Genomic DNA, 19,820 nt, shown 5'->3' with positions numbered 1-19,820 from the left:
GCCTCTATAGCTCAGCGGTTAGAGCACTAGTCTTGTAAACTAGGGGTCCTGAGTTCGATCCTCAGTAGGGGCTAAAAAATTTTCATTTTAAAATATGGTTTTATTATATTTTATTTTTTTATTTATCCGATGTCGCACACTCATTAAGAGGAAAGTTTCAGAAGGGCTGTAATATTGTACTTTTGTCTTTTACACTTGCCCAGTGGCTTTGAATGGTGTAATTGTTTCTGTTAGTGTCCATGAGATTGCATTTTTTCTTAAAGTGTAGTTTAAAAGCTTACCAGTAACAGCAAGATGGAGAAGAATGGAGAAAGACGGTCGACAGAACTTGTGTGGTGCCCCAACAGTTCAACAGACTAAGGCAGTGTTTCCCTACCTTTTTCATTAACGGAACACTTCGCTCTTTCTTGGTATTATCCTATCCTATCTTATAAAATACAGAGGTTACTTCCTCGTCCCATATTCTAGGACAAATTTGTACAAATACTCCTTCTTCCCTAGTGCTATTAGAGCATGGAATATGTTGCCTGAGCTAGCCAGGAAAACCAGTGACTTGGCAGAATTTAAATCATTGGTTAATATACATGACTAAATGCATGACGCGTAGGACGTAATCATCTTCTTTTTTGAAGTAACGTCTGTATTATATAAGATAAGATAAAAAGATTATCACGTCCTACACGTGCTTCTGGAAATAGGCCTACTTTATAGATAGATCAACTTGTAGCCGGTAAAGTTACTTTTGTCTGTTTATAGTTTTCAATTATAACAGTTTTCACTCACATGTGAAGCATGTGTACTGAAGGTTTGGTCCCCCACACAATGAAAAATTAAAGAAGCACTCTAGTGATGTAAAGTTATTGACAGCGTTCACTGATGCTTCGAGCCCACAATAAAGTGAAATTGTTTGCCCTGATGATACGATTCTTCTGGCCACCCTTCGCTGGAAATCTTTAAAAGAAAAGAAAAAAAAATCATCGATTTAGAATAGAGCAGAATTCGAGCTATGGAGAGATAAAGTGGTTAGTTCGGAAGCCTTTGGTGGAGAGACTATTTAGTTTATATCCTGCTTTGAATTCATATTTCTATTCACAAGAGAAGTGTCCCACCACAATCAAAACCTTTGAAAATTGTGTGTACAATGTGTCTGTATGTGTACATTGTGTGTGCAATGTGTCTGTATGTGTACATTGTGAGTGCAATGTGTCTGAATGTGTACATTGTGTGTGCAATGTGTCTGTATGTGTACATTGTGAGTGCAATGTGTCTGAATGTGTACATTTATTGTGTGTACAATGTGTGTGTATATGTAAATTGTGTGTACAATGTGTGTATGTGAAAAGTGTGTGTACAATGTGTGTGTCTGTGTACATTTATTGTTTGTACAATGTGTATGTGTATTGTGTGCACAATGTGTATGTATGTGTACATTGTGTGTACAATGTGTGTGTGTGTGTACGATGTGTGTGTAGAATGTGTGTACAGTGTGTGTGTATGCGTACATTGTGTTTACAATTTGTGTGTATATTGTATGTACAATGTGTATGTGTACATTGTGTGTACAATGTATATGTATGTGTACATTGTGTTTAAAATGTGTGTGTATGTATAAATTGTGTGTACAATGTGTGTATGTGTACATTGAATGTGGAATGTGTGTGTATTTGTACATTGTGTTTACAATGTGTGTACAATGTGTGTGTATGTGTAAATTGTATGTACAATGTGTGTATGTGTACGTTGTGTGTACAATGTGTGTGTGTGTGTACATTGTATGTACAATGTGTGTGTATGTGTACATTGTGTGTACATTGTGTGTGTATGTGTAAATTGTATGTACAATGTGAGTATGTGTGCTTTGTGTTTAAAATATGTGTGTATGTAGACAATGTGTGTACAATATGTGTGCATGTGTACATTGTGTGTACAATGTGTGTGTATGTGTAGGCTACGTTGTGATGTATCGTACTAAAGTCTAAGTTGTTTAAACATTACTCGAAAAACTCTAAACCTGTTCTTTATGTTTACATTCCCTTGATCAACATGTGTCCCGCTGTCGATCCCCCAAATATAGTCACCTTAGATTAGAAGAAATAGTTTGTGCACAGCTCACTAGAAAGACTCCTTGCAGTAACATTACAAGAAATAAACAGAATAAGAACCTAGGCCTATATACTTGTTTTCTGACTTATATGGATTGGGCTTTCCTCTTCAATGGTCTCCTTCAGTTGTGAAATAAATAAAGATCATGTCATGGAAATGAAATGATTGCTTAATAATTAGCTAAGTTAGGAATGATGTCGCCCACACGCCCCCCCCCCCCTTTTTAGCCACGCTGCTGATCAATCCAAAAGAATGGCAAGTGCTGATACAGTTGGGGATGAGCCGCATCGCAGGGTCTATGCCAGGGGCGTAACAGTGTAGCATAGCGTACTGCTGTTTCCTTAATGGTTGACGGCTCCTTATTTTTTTATCCTCAGGGTAGACTCCCGAAGCCTTCAACATACTTGGGTTTAGCTGCAAGGCAGCAGAGGTTCAGATTCATCATTTCCCTTCTCCTAGCTGGGTAGCCAAGACTTAAGAGCCCCCTCGCCTGCTCGAAGCTTACTGGTTTAGGCGCCAGTAATAAACGCTACAGTTTTTTTCAAAAGTTAATAGAGTGTACTAACATGTTTAAAAATCTCTCACTGTCAATGCAGGATTAAAGTAAAGGTTACATAAGCAGGAGCTTGGGGCCCCTCCCCCTTATTGTTATGAATTTATAAAAAAAATGTTAATCAAAGATTTGGTACTTCTCTTTCTACATACTTCTTCACTTATTATCTGTGAGGTATCCAAAAATCAAATTTGGCACTGACATAAATATCTGTACTTATAAATGGCCCCATTTCTCAAGCAGCTTAGGACCTTATCAAATCGAAGTTCACGACTGTATGTAACCTCTTATCATGCAGCTATATAGTAAAAAGTAAATTTCCCCTTTCGGACCTTATGAGGCAGATGATGTAATGTCATCTGTTTCTGTAGCCCAAGGTTAATGAGGGTTTCATGTGGCCAGCACAACGACCAACCACCTTTACATTTCCCCACCCAACTAATTTCAGGTATATTACAGCTGGGTCGCACCCAAAGATCCCGAAATTAAAAATTCTTGTCTTTACCAAGATTCAAACCTGGGACCTCTGGTTCAGAAGCCAAGCGCTTTACCACTCAGCCACCACGCCTCCAGCTATATAATTATTTCAAAAGGTTTTCCCTGAAAACCAAAGCAACAACAAGAAATACATCAACATGGCAACTAAACAAAGCAAAATAATCCAAATTACAATATAATATATGTTTTAATTTTTTACATTCTCACAAAGTGTGTCATAGACATTAAGTATAAAAATTAAAAACAAAAAAAAAAGTGTTGGACCTTGTCTCACTGCTACATTTTGGCTTCGTCACATCGCACATACTTATCTTTTTTCGATGAAAAAAAAATGTAACAACAAAAACAAAAATTTTTTTTTTCTTCTTTTATAAAGTAATTTACTTTTTTTGAAAAAAAACAAAACAAAACAAGCTACATGCTTAAAATAGTTAGGCAGCTACCATTATATTGTATCTAGAAGTTATATTAAAAGGTGCACAGTTATTACAGTACAAATGTTGCTTCAGTTTCTATCAAATAAAGCATTATAAAAAAAAAAGAAAGATAATTTAGATTGTCATAAATTTTCACCTTATCTGTAAAAAAAAATAATTAAAAGTAATACTGATCTAAATTTAGTATGTTAAATAAAAAATAAAAAAGCAATGCTGTATTCAGAAGCAATGCCATTTTTGTAAAGCCATGCTACATGCTTCTTTATATGACAAAACAAGAAAATAAATACAGTAATGCTGCTAAGTACTTATACGATTAAAAAAAAATCATTTTCACTTACTAAACAAAAATCAATATTTGTTTCCTCTTATGTAGTACATGATATTAAATAGCAAAATACTGTGCACAGGTTGGAGCAAAAAGTTGCAACAAAGATTATATACAGACCAATAGTTTTAAATTATATAGTATGTTTTAAAAAAAAAAACACATGACAATGAAAGGCATAGGCCTATAGATCAATGGCTTATCACAAAATGTATTGGATATAACATTTCAAACATAAAATAAGAAAAAAAAAATCACTTTTTATAAAAACAAGTCGGACACTTGACAAGCTGATTAAAAAAAAATATTTTTACACTAATGTGCTTGTAATGGACGTGATTCTGAAAAGACAGACAATAGAAAGGCAAGGAAATTCTTATCTTCTTATAAATTACAAACATTCCTTCGAAAAAGAAGATAACTGGGAAACAGATGTGATCTCTGTGGAGCATCGTCAATAAAAAAAAACTGCGGGACCATTGAATAGGAAGGATTACATTTTACAAAAAAGTTGGTATAAGAGATTCAAATGAAGTTTTAATTGCTAAATTAATTATTCAAAACAATGTTGGATGGTATGATTTTTTAAACACTGCATGTGATGCATATAAAAAAAGAATCAGTTTGCACACAAATATTTATAAAACATTTTCAATCTTAAGTTAGGGTAGTTCTCTGTACGAATAAATTATGTAAAGGGAAAAAGTTTTATTATTGAAAAAAAACTATTTCAATTATTAGAGACAAGCAATATGAACTGTGTAATTTTATTGAGCTTACCTTTTGCTCAATTCAGTCATCAAAATTACACTGAAATAAAACTATAAAGATTCACAAGTGTGGGATTAAAAAAAAAAATGAATTTTAAAAAAAAATTTTGCTTCTACAATTTTTTTTTAGTTTATAACTAACTGCAAAACAATAGTTTAGATTTGGAAAGATAAAATAAATTCAGGACACTGACATAGGTCAGTGATGACCTGTATCACAAATGACCTGTATCACAAGATTGTTTAACATTAACAAAAAACAAACAAAAAAAAAACGTTAGAAAAAATAACAGCATTAAGACTATAATGAACTTAATCTTTTCACTTTTTTTCTTAATCTTAATTTAAAGCACGTGCAAGCTCCTTATTAGTTATTTTATTCAGTATATGCAGAAATCCATGTTTTTATGTTGTCTCAATCTTCTACTTGTGAATCTAGCATTGGGGCTGTGTACTGTGAGTGGCGAATGCCTAAAGTGAACCTTGGCGCTGACCTCTTCGTAACATAGACCTAAAACAAAAAAATTTATACATTTTGTTAATCAAAAAATTACATAAGGTAACACATACATGATTTTAGAGAATTTATAGATATATATCCTATATCGTAATGACTAACCATAAGAGGGTTTTCATTCAGATTTTTCTCAGAACCTAGAACTAATCACCTTATAAAGGACTTAAAAATTAATAGTTTTTTTTTTCAGATACAATAATCTAATTTTATTTTCATTTCATTTTGGCTTACTCTAATAAGGACATTGGTCAAAATTGAAACCTAGGCTAAGTGTTTTGATACTGTTAAAAATAAAAGCTCAAAAAGACCTTCCTTCAAGGAACAGTACCAGGAAGAAGAAGAAGAAAGAGAAAGCGTTTGGAAGACAACATCAAAGAATGAACATGCCTGTCAGTGAATGAAATTCTATCTAAGGCAAAGGACAAACAGGAATAGAGAAAGATGGTAGAGAGATTTTGTGTGGTGCCCCCAAGGGTCCAACAGACAAAGGGATAGGATAAGGTGAAAAATAAGGGCAGTCAGTGGCCAGGTAGGCAAAACAAGTCTACAAAAATAGTCTACAGATCTACATATTAGTCTATAAATTGCAATTTCAGTACTTACATTTTCAGGACTGTGAGCTCCTGGTCCTGGTTTCACAGTTGTATCACCAGGCATAGGGTTGCGGCTAGTCATGCTGAACTGTGGTGGGGCATGCTTGTAGACATCTGGACGAGTTACATTGTAGGCACCTGGTCCTGGTGTCTATGATCAAATACATTTTAAATTTAAATCCTTTTTTTTTTTCTGGACGTGCTTGAAACCAATATTTTTCTTAAATCATAAATAAATCAAATATACTGTTATGTTGTTGGATTACATACAAGGGAAATTATAAAATAGGATTATATATTCTTCAGTTTCAACAAGTTTCAAATAAGATATTATGTAGATCCAGGACCTTTGACTAATACTATAGAAATTTGTAAGCAGATGGCATATAGTTATTTCAATCAAGGCATTTGTCAGCTGCAGAACATAAGCCGCCTTTTTTGTCCATCTCTAACTAGGTGTCTGCTAGATTGAAAGAAAAGGGACTAAGGCTTGCTAAATATACCCATGCCTAAAAAAACATTTTCCACATTCTTGCTTGACATTATAAAAATGCAATAGTATTTGAAAAGATTTCTTAGAGATAAAATATTACAGTTGTAAATGCCATTTTTAGCACATATTTAAACATTTTTCTGTTGTTTTTTTATGCAAATACATGAAACTTTTCCTAGTTTGTAAAGACCTTGTAATTTATAGGGCAGATGATGCAAAGGTCTTCTGTATCAGTGACCTAAAACTAACAAGGGTGTCATGTGGCTAAGCACAATGACTAACCACCTTTAGTTTTCCCCAACTAATGTCTGGTACCCATTAGGGCTGGGTGGACTCAGAGGCGTCCTAATGATCCTGAAATTTAAAAAAAGTCTTCACCAGGATTGCAGCCCAGACCCAAGAAAAAATGAATGAATGGGTGAACTTCACACTGAGTAAGATCCTACAGTTGGCAGGGAAAGAAGTTTTTAAATATTATGTGAAGAAATAATTTTTTTTTCACGTCTGTTTTTCTTGTAAGTTGGAGGTATGCCCCTTGGCTTATGTCAGGGGGAGGTATGGCGAGAGTGAATATGTTACTTTGATATTTTGGTATGATAGTTATATCCCCCAGGTTATGAACTGAATGATTTAGTCTTCGTTGAATGTGCGAAAGAGTGTGTTAAGTAGTGAGGTCTTGTTCCCTGTCCAGAAAGGTTGGACGTTTACTTCCTGGACTGGTGTTTCTGTATTAATTACTGACAGTTAATATAATTGTGTGCTTTATTAAGTATGAAAGTATTATTTGCATTTCCATGGATATCTGAGTTGGAGTTAAAGTGTATCTAGTAGTAATTGTTCTTATTTGTATAACCATTAATGAGCCAAGCAAGTATTAATTAATTGGAATGGAGTAATTGTGTAACCCTTAATGACCCAAGCCAAAGACAAGCAAGAATACACCCCTGACAGCTGCCTGGTCGTGCGGTTTGCGCGCTGGACTGTCGTTCGGACTTATCGATGGTCCCAGGTTCAATCCCTGCCCGCTCCCATCTCCCGTCATCCTGCGGGAGGTTTGGACTAGGAAGTAATTATCTTCAACTCTGAAGGAACATCCGAAATAAGTAAAACAACAAACAAAAGCTTAGATTCACTAATTGGACTTAAAATAAGATTTTAGAACAAGAAAATAAATCTATATATGTGAAGACTAGTAGAATAGTTAGTTTTTCACAATTATGGTAACAATGCTTTAAATTTACCCTGGCCAAGTCTTCGTCGAATCCACCTTGTTTACTGCGGCCAACTAATGTGTAAATAGGAGATGATTTTTTGGGAGCCTCTGTGGTCTTGCCAAGCATGCTTGGTAAAGTGTAATTATTAGGACCTGTTAAGAAATTCAAGGAAATAATTAACAGTAGTTATTTTTATTTTCATGTAAATTACAAACAGTTATAAACAGTTTATTGGTTAAAAAAAATAATAATAATAAAAAATTTAGAAATAAGACATACCACAGTGATCAATATTTTATAAGGTAAAAAAAACTAAAAAATTTTAAAATAAAATATTCTTTTCTACTTTTTTTGTTGTTGTTTTTGTTATTATTGACTTTAACACATTTATTATAAAGCCATTAACTCCTACAACCATAGAAAACAGAGTTTAGGGTGGACTTCTAATGCAGTAATATGGGAAAGTATGTCATTATGTTATTTTTTAAACATTGTACAGGTACAGCTTTTAATGTCTCATTCAGAGAAATACTATAAACTTTTGTCATTAGTCAAATCCAGTTGTGGCCTTTATATGTAGTAACTTTAAAGAGATGTTTTTCTATGTGTATTCTTTTAAAGGTATAGAAGAAGAATTTTTTTTTTAAATATAGATATATAGAAAAATAAAGTTAAAACTTTCATTGTGTTATTATTTGTTCTAAAAATTATTTCTATAAAAAATAGTTATCTCTCTTTGCTTTTAAAAATCAGACACTACTTTTAAAACTGAAATAGTAGCTATTGGGTTAATAAATAATTTTATTAGTTGTTTCCTGTATCGCTATAATTTCACTTTTTCATAAGAAATTCTAAAAAGATACCATCAACATAATCTAAGCATTAATAACAAAATTAAGTAGGCTTCCAACCTGGGGTATTATCTGTTCTTCGACTTCTGTGTCGGGTACCAAAGCTGTACTTGGGAGGAGATTTGTATGTATTGGGGCCAGCACCCTCTGGTTTGTATGCTCCAGGACCTGGAGTTCTGAATGAGGTTAAATCCTTGTGCCTGTCATGAAGTGAAAAGTGTGGTGTGCCATCAGGACCATCCCTGTAATACTTTTCTTTAGGAAGGTAGCAAGGTCCTGGACTGCAGTCATCCTGCAAGAAAAAGAACAAAAGAGGTTATGTAACCATTTCAACTTCTCTGGCATTGCAAGGAGCAAGATTCATTATAAGGGAAATAAAAGTCATTGTAGCCCCTTTAAGATTGGCCAATGAAATTTTTTTCTGATGATACGGCAGGTCTGCAGCTGTGACTGGTAATGAGAATCTTCCTAGGACTGTTCAGAGTCAAGAAGATGTCTGCAAAATCAGTTGTTAGCATACTTTTGGCTGATATCACAATAGGAAAATTGTCTTATCTATAAGTACAGGTCTATCCAAAAAAGAGCCCTTATTGAAGACAAGTGCAGAAGATGAAAAGAAAATTTAAATAGACCTCCATTGTCTACATAAGATTTGGAAAAATATGCATGTCACAAATGGGTTGGCATAGTCATGTGAAACACTGTACTCATCCGGAGTCGAAGACATTGCCTTTATTATTATTACCCAAGTAGATTTGGTAGTTTGTAAATTAGTGAACCTCATATGGTAAGTATTTTTAGTAAACAGGAGTATTTTTTAAAAAATGAGATCGTGCATGTATCATGTGTGAGTGAATTAGTTTTGCAACTTCGTCATGGCAACCTAGGGTTAAGGTTCTTAGTTTGTAGTCCTGATAACTATATCCTGTATTATTATTATTTTGCATTAGCTCTTGTAAAAAAAGCAACATCAAAGGATGCCATGATGAGCAGGTCTCACTATTAATGAGGATCATATAAAGATTTCTGAATGGTTCAACTGACTATGGTACAGAAAGGCTGAAAGTTCTTTTTTTTTTTTTTTGTAGTTAATGGTTTACATGAGTTTATGTGGTCACAACAATTTCCTAATACTATTATTCTTTAATTAGCATAATGTTGGGTATAGGCTAGAACTATGTAAAAGCAGAAATATCTTCAACCATCTAAGAATTTCATCAGGTTATACCAAGCTTAGATCCAACTATTCAGTTCCAATAACTGTAATATGTGTAATTCTCTTGCATTTCAGAATTTAAAAAAAAAACTTGCTTAGGTTATATAATAAAAATGACAAAATATTTTCTAAAATATAAAAAAGATTATCTTTTCCCTGGAATTGTCTAGGCCTATGTTAAACTCCATCATCTTCACCTGTCCTGGGGTATGTAGAGACATCACAAGCTATCTGCTGAACAGTTTCTTCTATTTTTTCTTCCAGCCATTCTCAGCATCTCATAGAGTGTGATATATGTGCAGTTATACTCTAGCACTAATAAATTTATTTATTATTCATATTGATAAAACCTATTATTAAGATCTTATACAATGAAAAACATATTGGTAAAATTTCTTTAAAAAATTTAAGAATGAAAGCGTATGTTCTTCTTAGAATTAAAACCTTACCTGAAATTTTCCATGCCTAATACCAAACACCCACGCAGGTTTCTTATTATGGACACTTCGGAAGTCATGTCCTGGCTGACCCACTAATGTTGGAAGGGCATAACATGGCCCTGGACTATTGTACATAGCAGCTATGGGTCCTCTGGGCTTGGTGGGCACCCAGCCGCCAACATCTTTAGTTTCCACTTGTGCTGTCATTTTCTATACTCACTACAACACAACCTTAATGTAGAGATAAAATGAAATTACAAGTTGCTAACATAATATCTAGATTAGACAAAAATAAACATAAAAAGGCAGCTTATAAAAAAAGTAAATTTTAATTAAGGTTCTGGTTTCACTGGGTCAGAAGTTGATCTGACTTTAATGTATAAATCTAACATTTTCATTATTAGTTTTGTATATCTTAATTATAGTTTTGTATATCTTGGAAAGTTTTTGTTTAGTTTTATTGCCATAGTTATTACCAGTGTTACATCATCGTCTGTCTTGATAGACAAGGGAAGGACTTTTGAGATTTAGATAAAGGGCCATCTCTTGACCTTGGCTGTGTTATCCAAAGAGATGCTAGACATTATATTTGGTAGTTGCTGTTCATTAATACTTAAGAAGTTTGCGGTTTTCATTGTTTACACATGTTTTTATAAAGTTGATCACTACATAGATTATTACCTTATAATAGAGTTTTGAGTTTAAGTCTAGGATGATTTGCATTGTAAGTGCGGGCTCTATTCATACACATTTTTTTCAAGGCAATTATTAAATATTAGAAGCACTAAATAAAATTGCTTTGTGTCTGCATGAATATATTTTGTGTATTATTGTTTTTTTTAGTAACTTTCATTTCAATATTTAGCCTACAGATCTAATTAAACCTGCCTAATCCCTCTGAGTCCACCCAGCTATAATGGGTACCTGACACTTGTTGGGGAAAAGTAAAGGTGGTTGATAGTTATGCTGACTCATGACATCCTTGTTAATTGGGGGCCACAGAAACAGATTGACTTTATATCATCTGATCTATAGACAGCACGGTCTGAAAGGGGAAATTTACTTTATAATTCAAAACTACTGTAAAACAAAAAAGCCAAACTAAAACTCTATGGCCATTTCACAAGGTACTCAGGACTCACAAAGACCTTCCTTCAAGTAACAGTATCAGGAAAAAGAAAGCGATAAGTTGGAAGTAACCTTGTTTTGGAATGAACATTTTTAATTAACAAGAAAGAGAAGAAAAAAAATAACACAAAGTTACACTAAGCTATTATTGTAAATTTATTTGAAATGTTATATATGACTTATGTACTTATAACATATGGCATGCTGAAAAGTGTCTTTAAGATACTCCTAAATCTTCACAAATTTAATTTCTCAGGCTTTGTTTGTGTCTTGATCTCAAACAAAAAGAAGAAGTAAATTCAATAATAGGTTATGGAACAATTAAAACATCTTTTATCCACTATTTAAAAATCAGAATCTACCTATTAATTGCCAATAATGTGGCAGGGAATCCTAATAGTGTGTAACCAGGGCCAGATTTAAGTATGTAGAGGCCCCTGGGCCAGGTTTTTGTGGAGGCCTCTACACTCTTTCTAAAGCTTTAAGATTCACTAATAAATAAAAATACTAATATCTCAAACCATGCCAAATTATAAGCGAAAGAAAGTACTTGTAAATGAAATAAAATTTTTCTTTCTTTGAAAATGAACTCAACTTATTTAATATGTATATTCAAGTTACCAAAAAAAAATGTAATTTTTTAGCGTTTAGGCAATGTACTAGGCCTACATCCGGAGTATACTATGAGCACAGTATATGCGAACATATTTTAACCACGACAGTATTGCCAACTATTAGATTAAAAGTATTGTTGGTAAAAATGAGATAATAATGCTTGTATTTCAAAAAAACAAAAAAAAGACACTAAATTTGCTGAACCTCCCAAATATGGATTTTTTTTTTCTCTATTGTGGGGGCCCATTTCTTGTGGAGTCCCCTGGGCATAGCCCCACCTGCCCTCCCTTAAATCTGATGACCCTGTGTGTAACGTTTTGAACATAGGGCCTACCAGTATTGCACTTTTTAAAAATGTGTTGGCCTTGTAAAGTCCTGAATTGCACACTCAGCAGCATATAAAGTATGCGCTTCTTATATCAGAAAGCTTAATTGATCACTAATTTATGAATGATTAAAACAAGCAAGTTTAAGAGATCCTTAGACTATTGTGATAAAAAATGAAATATTTTAACAATTTTGTTTAATGAAGGTGTAAATAAGATTACAAGAACTTATTGATAACACACAAAAAAAGCACTATCCTTATTCTAATCATTACATTTGCTTAAACAGCAAGGATTTCTTCCCTAATCTACAAACTAGAAAACAAGACTCAATATGTTAACTATATGTACTTTTATGTTAACTTTAAAGCTATTTAAACTTATATGTCTATTTTACACAAACATGTCTGAACAGTAAGACACAGCTACTCCAGGACTATTCTCTTTTATCAATAGTTTCTTTCATGCTCTATCTGGCCTGTCACACTGTGCTGGCCAGGTAGTCCATAGATACAGGTTGTTTACAACCCCTTAACAACAAGCCACACACTCAGGTATTCTTGGGGGCACAGTTACACTTTTAAGTAGGGCATTGTTATTGATAGGTACCCAAGGCAAGGGGACAAAACTCAATGACTTTTTCAGCATATCAGTATTTGGTATCACCTCCCCTCTCTCTCTCAATCTTCATTCCCTCACTGCAAGCAATTTCCTCATTATATTGTAGGCCCTATAGTAAATTCTCAAAAAAAAAATAAATAAATAATAGAAAACTCAAAAAACAAAATAAAATAAAAGAATACCACTCAATGACTTATAAAAAATCTATATTCTGTCCTTTAAATAAAAAAAAAAAAAAGGATAATAACAGTCAAATAAATACTGAAAAAAAAAAAAAAAACTACAATTCATTTTCTGAACATTGAATACAAAATCTATAATGGAGTGACTTTCAAGAGATTTTCAGAATGTATGTGTTACAGGCTAGTTGTTTGAACATCAAAATTTTCCTTTAACCTTAAGGCTGTAAGCCATTACTTAACCTTGTTTGTAAATTGTTTTCCTAGTGTTCGTTTAGAGTTGAAGATAATGCACTTCCTAGTTCAAACCACTCACAGGATAACGGGGGATGGGAGTGGGCAGGCCATGAACCCGTGACCATTGAGACAACAGTCCAGCGCGCATACTGCACGACCAGGTCCATAATATAATTTACACACAGTCTGCCTATATTTTAATTTTAGACTTTTCTTTTGCTCTCTTGTAATGATCCCCTTTCTTTAAATATTTAAATCATGCTTAATCCTTACATGTCTCAACATTTAAAGAAAAAGTCTACATTCAAAAACAAAATGTAACAATGACAATCAAGAGATATAGGTGGATGCCTGATAGCATGGTTTGCCATATGCCCTTTGGACTGTCATAACAATGGTTCCTAGTTCAAACCTTGACAGCTGCCATCTCCTGTTCTCCTACAATAGTTATGGGCAAGGAGGTAATAATCTTTGTTTCAGAAGGAACATTCAGAATTTATAAACCAAAAATAAAACTAAAAAATACAATCTTAAAAAAAGAACATAGCGTACACAATCTTATGAATTAGAAACATCCCTTTTGAAAAAAAAAGTAGTTCATTTAAGAAATTCAGAAAATTTTACATTCTATGCTAAATAGCTCAATAAGTCTTTTGCCTTAATAAGCTTTTTTTCCTTTAGTTTATTAACATTCAACTGTAGGATTAGCACACAATAATTAATTAGCCTTATAAAATACAAAACATGTCAAATTGCAATAAAGAAAATGCTTAACATTTAATTCCAAGATTGTTGCCAAATTTTTCAACCATAAAAACTTTTTTTTTTCTCCCCTAAATCAATGTTGACTGTTGACTTAAACAGAGCTAAAATGTCCGCCTGATCCGCTAGTGTTTACTGGGCTTGTTACCTGGGAGTGTGTGCTTAGAGGTTATTTAAAAAGAGATTATTGATCTTCAATTGATTGGCTTAGTGAATATCTTGCTGCCAATGTTTGTCCTAATGAAACGCTCTGCAAATTTGAAGTAGGGAAATGAAGAGCTTTTCAGATAATTGTTTGGTCTGAGGTTGTAAGAAGCAAGACACGAGAAAGGAAAAAGTAAACTTCATGCAGCAGCAAGAAGTTGTTTGCATTTTGTAACAGAACACATCACTTTGTTTTACGTTAATTGCAATATTTATAATCTGTAGTGAAAAACTTTTTTTTTAAACAAATAGGGAATTAAATTTTATTTTAATAAAGAGTTTATGTAAACAAACTTTTCTGGATGGATGTTAATGCATAGAAAAAAAAAGAATTACAATGACAAGGATTTTAACAAGTGAATAGTAGATTTTAATTGTAAATCTATTTTTTTTATAAATATGTATTTTAACAATAACCCTAATATTGTTGTTTATTATTTGTGTGGACATTTTTTGTTCTATTTTTTTAATGTGGTTTATTCAGATTATACTTTTGCTTACAATATCACACAAGACAAACAGGCTAACGCATCCACGTCCAGACCATATATTACTGTTGAGCAAGTCAAAGTTTTTGAGAATTTGTTTATAGTTAATGACACTAGATCAGTAGTTCAAAAGGTTTTACATTACATGACATTTTTGTCCTAATGTCCATTTTTTTTTCAGTAGAAAAAAACAAAAACAATATAATTGTAAACCCCATGTTTTCACAACATCTAAGGCTAACATCTTTCAGAAATTGTTAGTAAGTTTGGTTTTATTAAATTGCATGTAGCATGTATTTTCTTTATTCATTTTAAAGAAAAATCTATCAATTGCTAATTTAATGCCGAAAAAAATACAATAAACTTATTAAAAAGCTCATTTTTTATTTTAATTTTTTTTTTTTAAATAATAGAAATCCCTTCCCCACTCCCCATAGAAAAAAAGTCACCTTCACCTTTAATAACATTTAAATTACATGTCAGTGATTTAGTGCTAAGACTTCAGAATTAAACTTTAAGAAAAATCAGGACATAAGGGCAGGGTTTTTGTTTTTGTATCAGATAGGTTCTTCAACTGAGTTATATTAGTGAAACAGTAATACCAAGCATTACTTGGCATCTCGCCAATGTTGAAATAGAGGGACCATATAGTTACATATTATCCATTATCCAAGGGGCAGGAATGAACCCTAAACATGAAACTCTTAAAATACTCCTAAGGTACATCCCTGGTCTATTGAGAAAATATGAGACTACTTATTTATATCATATCCAAAGGTCAGATGTAAACCTCGCTAATTGCTTATCTGTATAAAAATTTATTTGAATAAAATCATAATTTGTCAAGACTGACAAATTTCTGAGACAGATTCAGGATTAATCAGATTTTCATATGCTCAGTCAACTAACAAATAAATGACAAATTTGCTACCAGTAAGGCTGAGTAAAGTAAAGCTCCCCTTTCAGACCTTACGATTTATAGGGCAGGTGATGTTAAGGTCATCGGATTCTTTGGCCCACGCTTAATGAGCAGGGTGTCATGTGGCCAGCCTTTACTTTTCCCAGCTTAAGTCAGGTACCCATTAGAGTTGGGTGGACTTAGGGGCACCCCAAAAATCATGAAATTCAAAGTCCCAGTATTCACCAGCATTCAGAAGCCAAGCGCTTAACCCCTCAACCAAGTGACAATGCAAGATGCTAGGAAATATGCTAAATCATACCATTATTCATGCAGAAAGAATGAAGGCAGTCCTATTTGTGTGGTGTGTTTGTTTTGTTTTCCATGTTTCTGATGTTCCGTCAGAGTTGAAGATAATTTACTTCCTAGTCCAAACCTCCCGCAGGACGATAGGGGATGGGAGCGGGCAGGGTTTGAACCCGGGACCATCAGTAAATCCAAAATGACAGTCCAGCGCACAAACCGAACATATTTTGTTTTAAGTGCTCTTTATCAAAAGAACATATTAGGAAGTTCTGAATTTTCTTTTTGTTAACTGGACTATTACAATATAATTTGTTCCACGTGGTGGGCATCTTCTTATCTTATACAATACAGACGTTACTTCAAAAAAGAAGATGATTACATTCTACGCGTCATGCATCATAGAGATTTACTTTATAAAAACATCTTTGTAAATATCATTAAACATTTAATTTCTTGAGCTACAGCCAGGATTGGATTTAGATTCTATAAGGCCCTAAGCTATTTGAGATATGGGGGCCCTTGTAATCGGCATAAGGCAATTTATTCCTTTTTCTTCAAAACAGTATTTGGTGGATGGGGGCCCTAAGCTGTTCATGTTGCCTCTATGTAAATCCAGCACCAGTAACAGATACTAGGCTACTTGTTGGTTAGTTTGAATTGTTTGTATTTTCACACCAAAAAAAAAAAAAAGCCATAATGACTTTTCAACACTGGGTGTAGCAAACAGCACTTCCTGTCTTGTAGCCTAGAGCATTGATGCCCAGCCTAATATGTCCCACAATCCTGTCCATTATGTAGCCCACAGTGTACAATAAAGCTACAGAGGCTCCGTTCTATTGGACTCGACAAATTGACAACTTTTTTGTGATGATGTAGCCAGTGACAGTGCATTAGATATTTATTTGCCCCCCCCCCAACCTACCCAAAAAATAATGGGCAATAATGACATTAATGTAATTAAACCTGATGTTTATTATAACTTAAATCATTTTGTATTCTAATGTTATGCAATTAACAAGACCCTATTATATTTCTAATCAGAGAAAAATACAGCTAAAGTAAAAAAAAAGTAAAACCAAAGGTTCCACACCCAATTCATGTGGTCTATAGGGCAGATGATGTAAAGGTCATCTGTTTCCATGGCCCACTGTTAAGGGGAGTGTCATGTGGCCAGCATAACGACCAGTCGCCTTTACCTTTCACAAACTAATGTCAGGTACACATTAGAGCTGGGTGGACTCCTGAATGGATTTGAACCTGGGACCGCTTGGTTCACAAGCCAAATTCTTTATCACTCAGCCACAGCGCAGCTCATAGCTGAGGCAGACATGACATAACAACCCCCTATAATAGAGTTCAGGTGGTCAGAGAAGCTTTCACCCTTTATAAAATTAGGATAATGGTACAAATTTCAGAAAGTAGCCAATGTTAAAATAAAAACCTTTGGCATAAATCTGGTCCTAGACTATAGATAATATGAAAGTTATTAATAATGTAAGAGACCAAGTGAGTGCGAAACATTAGAATAGTTACTTAAAGGGCTTAAATTAGAGTAATTACAACAGGTAAATTTCAATTAGTAATAAATGTATTAGTATAACCACTATGCTAAGAAGGAACATCTATAATTTATAAGATAAGATAAGATTTACCTATTATTAAATATAGCAGTTTTATAATTTTATATTCTTTTTTTTAAGCTAGGCAAATAATAACTTACTGAAGACTGCGAAGTATTAGATTTAAAACAAATATAGATATAGGCTAAGGTCATGTTAGTCATGTTTAAAACTTGACAAAGAGTTGATATAGATCTAAATCTAGATTCTGTCTAAATCGATTATCTAGACCTAGATCTTTAATATAATATATAGATAGACTAGATCTACTACTTCTAAGTTCTAGAATCTAGACTAGTAGTTGTTAGTATAACTATAAGTTACTAAGTTACAGTGACTTGAGTAACAGTGCTTTTCGCGTCCTAATAAAAAGTCAGTATCAGTAAAAACTCATAATACAAAAGTTAAATACTTAAGCTTGACTATCTGCAAGGAAACAAACTATAATTACCGGCTATTTCAAGTGAATATATTATCACTTAAAACAAGTAGAGACCTCGACGTCGCTTCGTCTAGCGTCCTCCTATGCTCTTTTCCAGTGCATGGATACCCGTAATCTGGTCATGTGGTACAAAACTCTAGTAAGTCATTGGCTACCGCTGGCGACCATGGCGTCTTAGCTACACGAGGGGACAACTCTTGATAAAAGTAATTGAATGTAGGCGAAAGCTATACAAAGGGAAACAATGTTGCTAAATACATTTGACAAATTAAGATGAAGTTGTCTCCCCTTAAATTAATCTTTTGTTTTACCTAAAAAAAAAAAAGATTTAACCAACATTTTTGTAGATTATCAATATATTGAATATTTAAATATAGGCTAATATATTCACCAAAAGTTGGCGTTTTGTAATCACTTAGAATTGTCAACGAGATGATACAAATCACCACTGCAGAAGACTATTATTATAACTATCATATCTTACAATTTACAGATTATAATCGTTACTTAAAAGAAACAAAGATAATTCCGTCCTACGCATTTAAGATAAGATTAGATACGATAAGATAACGTTGCCTGAGCTAGCCAGGAAAACCAGTGACTTGGCAGAATTTAAGTCATTGGTTAATATGCATGACTAAATGCATGACGCGTAGGACGTAATCATCTTCTTTTTTGAAGTAACGTCTGTATTATATAAGATAAGATAATTTTTATTGATCCAATCAAATGGAAATTTAGTTTGACAACAATTGACAACATCAGCGTAACTACCACACACGAAACACATACACACTCACAACCAGCGCTTTTATGAATTAGACTTCTATGTACTTCTCGATGATGAGTCGGAGAATGGTGACAGATGATCCTGTAACACTCCAAACGGGAGTCCTAATGGAAAGGAGACGACCACTTCGTTCAGATCTTATGTAACAGTGGTTTAATGGGTGCAGGTTGTCTTTAAGAATTGTGAGTGTTTTGGAAAGGCATCTTTCATGGAAAAGCTCTTCAAGAGATGGTAGCTGTGTTCGAGTGATATGCGATGTTTGATGCTTTAATTACATCATAGATGATAAACAGTGCCTTCTACTCTGCTAAGTCGTTGGTTTTCCTGGCTGATTCAGATAAACCTTTCTCTGATGGTGCTATGGGAGAGGTAGGGCCTAACAGTTGTACAAAATAGTCCTAGCATATGGAATTAGAAATATGCCTATATCTTTGTACCTCTTTGAATATTTTATTAGGTTTTGTTTTTCTATTTGTAAATAACGCTTCAGATTACTATCCATTTCACTGTTAGATAGCTAGTTTAATTAGTTGGGTTGCGCACTTTATTACACCGGCAGTGAACGTACATTTTATAGTGACGATTAGCATGCTCCAAGAGCACGCGATTGTAATACATAATACGAGGTACTCACGCACGTAGTATAATCAAATAACGTTAGAAATACTTCAAGTACATCTGAGTTACACATGCATCCGTTACATTACCCAACATAGGCGTGGGCAAAGAAACTTAATAAGATTCTTTCTTCAAAAACGAATGTAAAGGATAAGAAAATAAAAACAAATTTTACTGGGAGCGCAGGAAAAAAAAAGGGGGGGGGAGGAGTCAACGTTACTTGACTACAATTTAAATTACAAAACCATCTCCTTGGATTAAAAAAAAAATACTCTGCAGACACCAGGGGTGGACTGGCTATATGGGCACTAATTGAGCCGGTTTAGTCGCGACCAAAGACACTTTTTTTTTCAATGCAGAGAACTTTAAAAAAAAAAAAGTGACAGCAGCAAGACACAGATGCCCGAACACGATTTATTTTATTTTTATTTAATTTTGTATGAAATTCAAGAAGAATATGTATTTAAAAAAAAACACTATACACTGTACGTATTATCGTTTGCAAAACGTTAGACCGTACTTTTTGTTATGTAACCTACAAGCGGCCTGGACTTCAACACTACTTTGATATCAT

The 19,820-nt window shown here is 33.6% G+C and overlaps 1 protein-coding gene and 1 non-coding gene across 5 annotated transcripts; one reads left to right on the top strand and one right to left on the bottom strand.

The window, feature by feature from the left end:
* On the top strand, positions 1-73 carry Trnat-ugu (transfer RNA threonine (anticodon UGU)). The gene has a single exon. It is a non-coding gene; the product is annotated as a tRNA-Thr (tRNA).
* Positions 74-3,322: 3,249 nt separating this feature from the next.
* LOC106072157 (outer dense fiber protein 3-like) lies at positions 3,323-18,002 on the bottom strand. 4 transcript variants are annotated; one of them, XM_013232474.2, is made up of 6 exons: positions 17,848-18,002; positions 10,023-10,244; positions 8,418-8,649; positions 7,534-7,658; positions 5,810-5,950; positions 3,323-5,200 (listed from the first exon to the last, which is right to left on the bottom strand). In XM_013232474.2, exons 2-6 carry the CDS (start codon positions 10,218-10,220, stop codon positions 5,105-5,107), a joined length of 792 nt encoding a protein of 263 aa, XP_013087928.1. In that variant the 5' UTR covers positions 10,221-10,244; positions 17,848-18,002; the 3' UTR covers positions 3,323-5,104. The 4 variants fall into 4 exon arrangements, with proteins under 4 accessions (XP_013087928.1, XP_013087931.1, XP_055887467.1 ...); XM_013232477.2 differs by lacking the exon at positions 17,848-18,002 and adding an exon at positions 12,486-12,626; XM_056031492.1 differs by lacking the exon at positions 17,848-18,002 and adding an exon at positions 12,358-12,473.
* Positions 18,003-19,820: the final 1,818 nt, after the last annotated feature.

The sequence above is a fragment of the Biomphalaria glabrata genome, chromosome 6, assembly GCF_947242115.1.
Source record: "Biomphalaria glabrata chromosome 6, xgBioGlab47.1, whole genome shotgun sequence".
In the NCBI taxonomy this organism is placed as follows: Eukaryota; Metazoa; Mollusca; class Gastropoda; family Planorbidae; genus Biomphalaria; species Biomphalaria glabrata.
The sequence above is the reverse complement of the archived record's forward strand: the minus strand, read 5'-3'. Positions and strand labels throughout refer to the sequence as shown.

Coding starts and splice junctions, on each gene's coding strand:
- LOC106072157 (XM_013232474.2), bottom strand. CDS start 10,220: ATGACAGCACAAGTGGAAACTAAAGATGTTGGCGGCTGGGTGCCCACC. Junction 5,951..7,533: donor TCGACGAAGACTTGGCCAGG/GTAAATTTAAAG, acceptor ATTTGATCATAG/ACACCAGGACCAGGTGCCTA. Junction 5,201..5,809: donor GAGCTCACAGTCCTGAAAAT/GTAAGTACTGAA, acceptor TTTTTGTTTTAG/GTCTATGTTACGAAGAGGTC.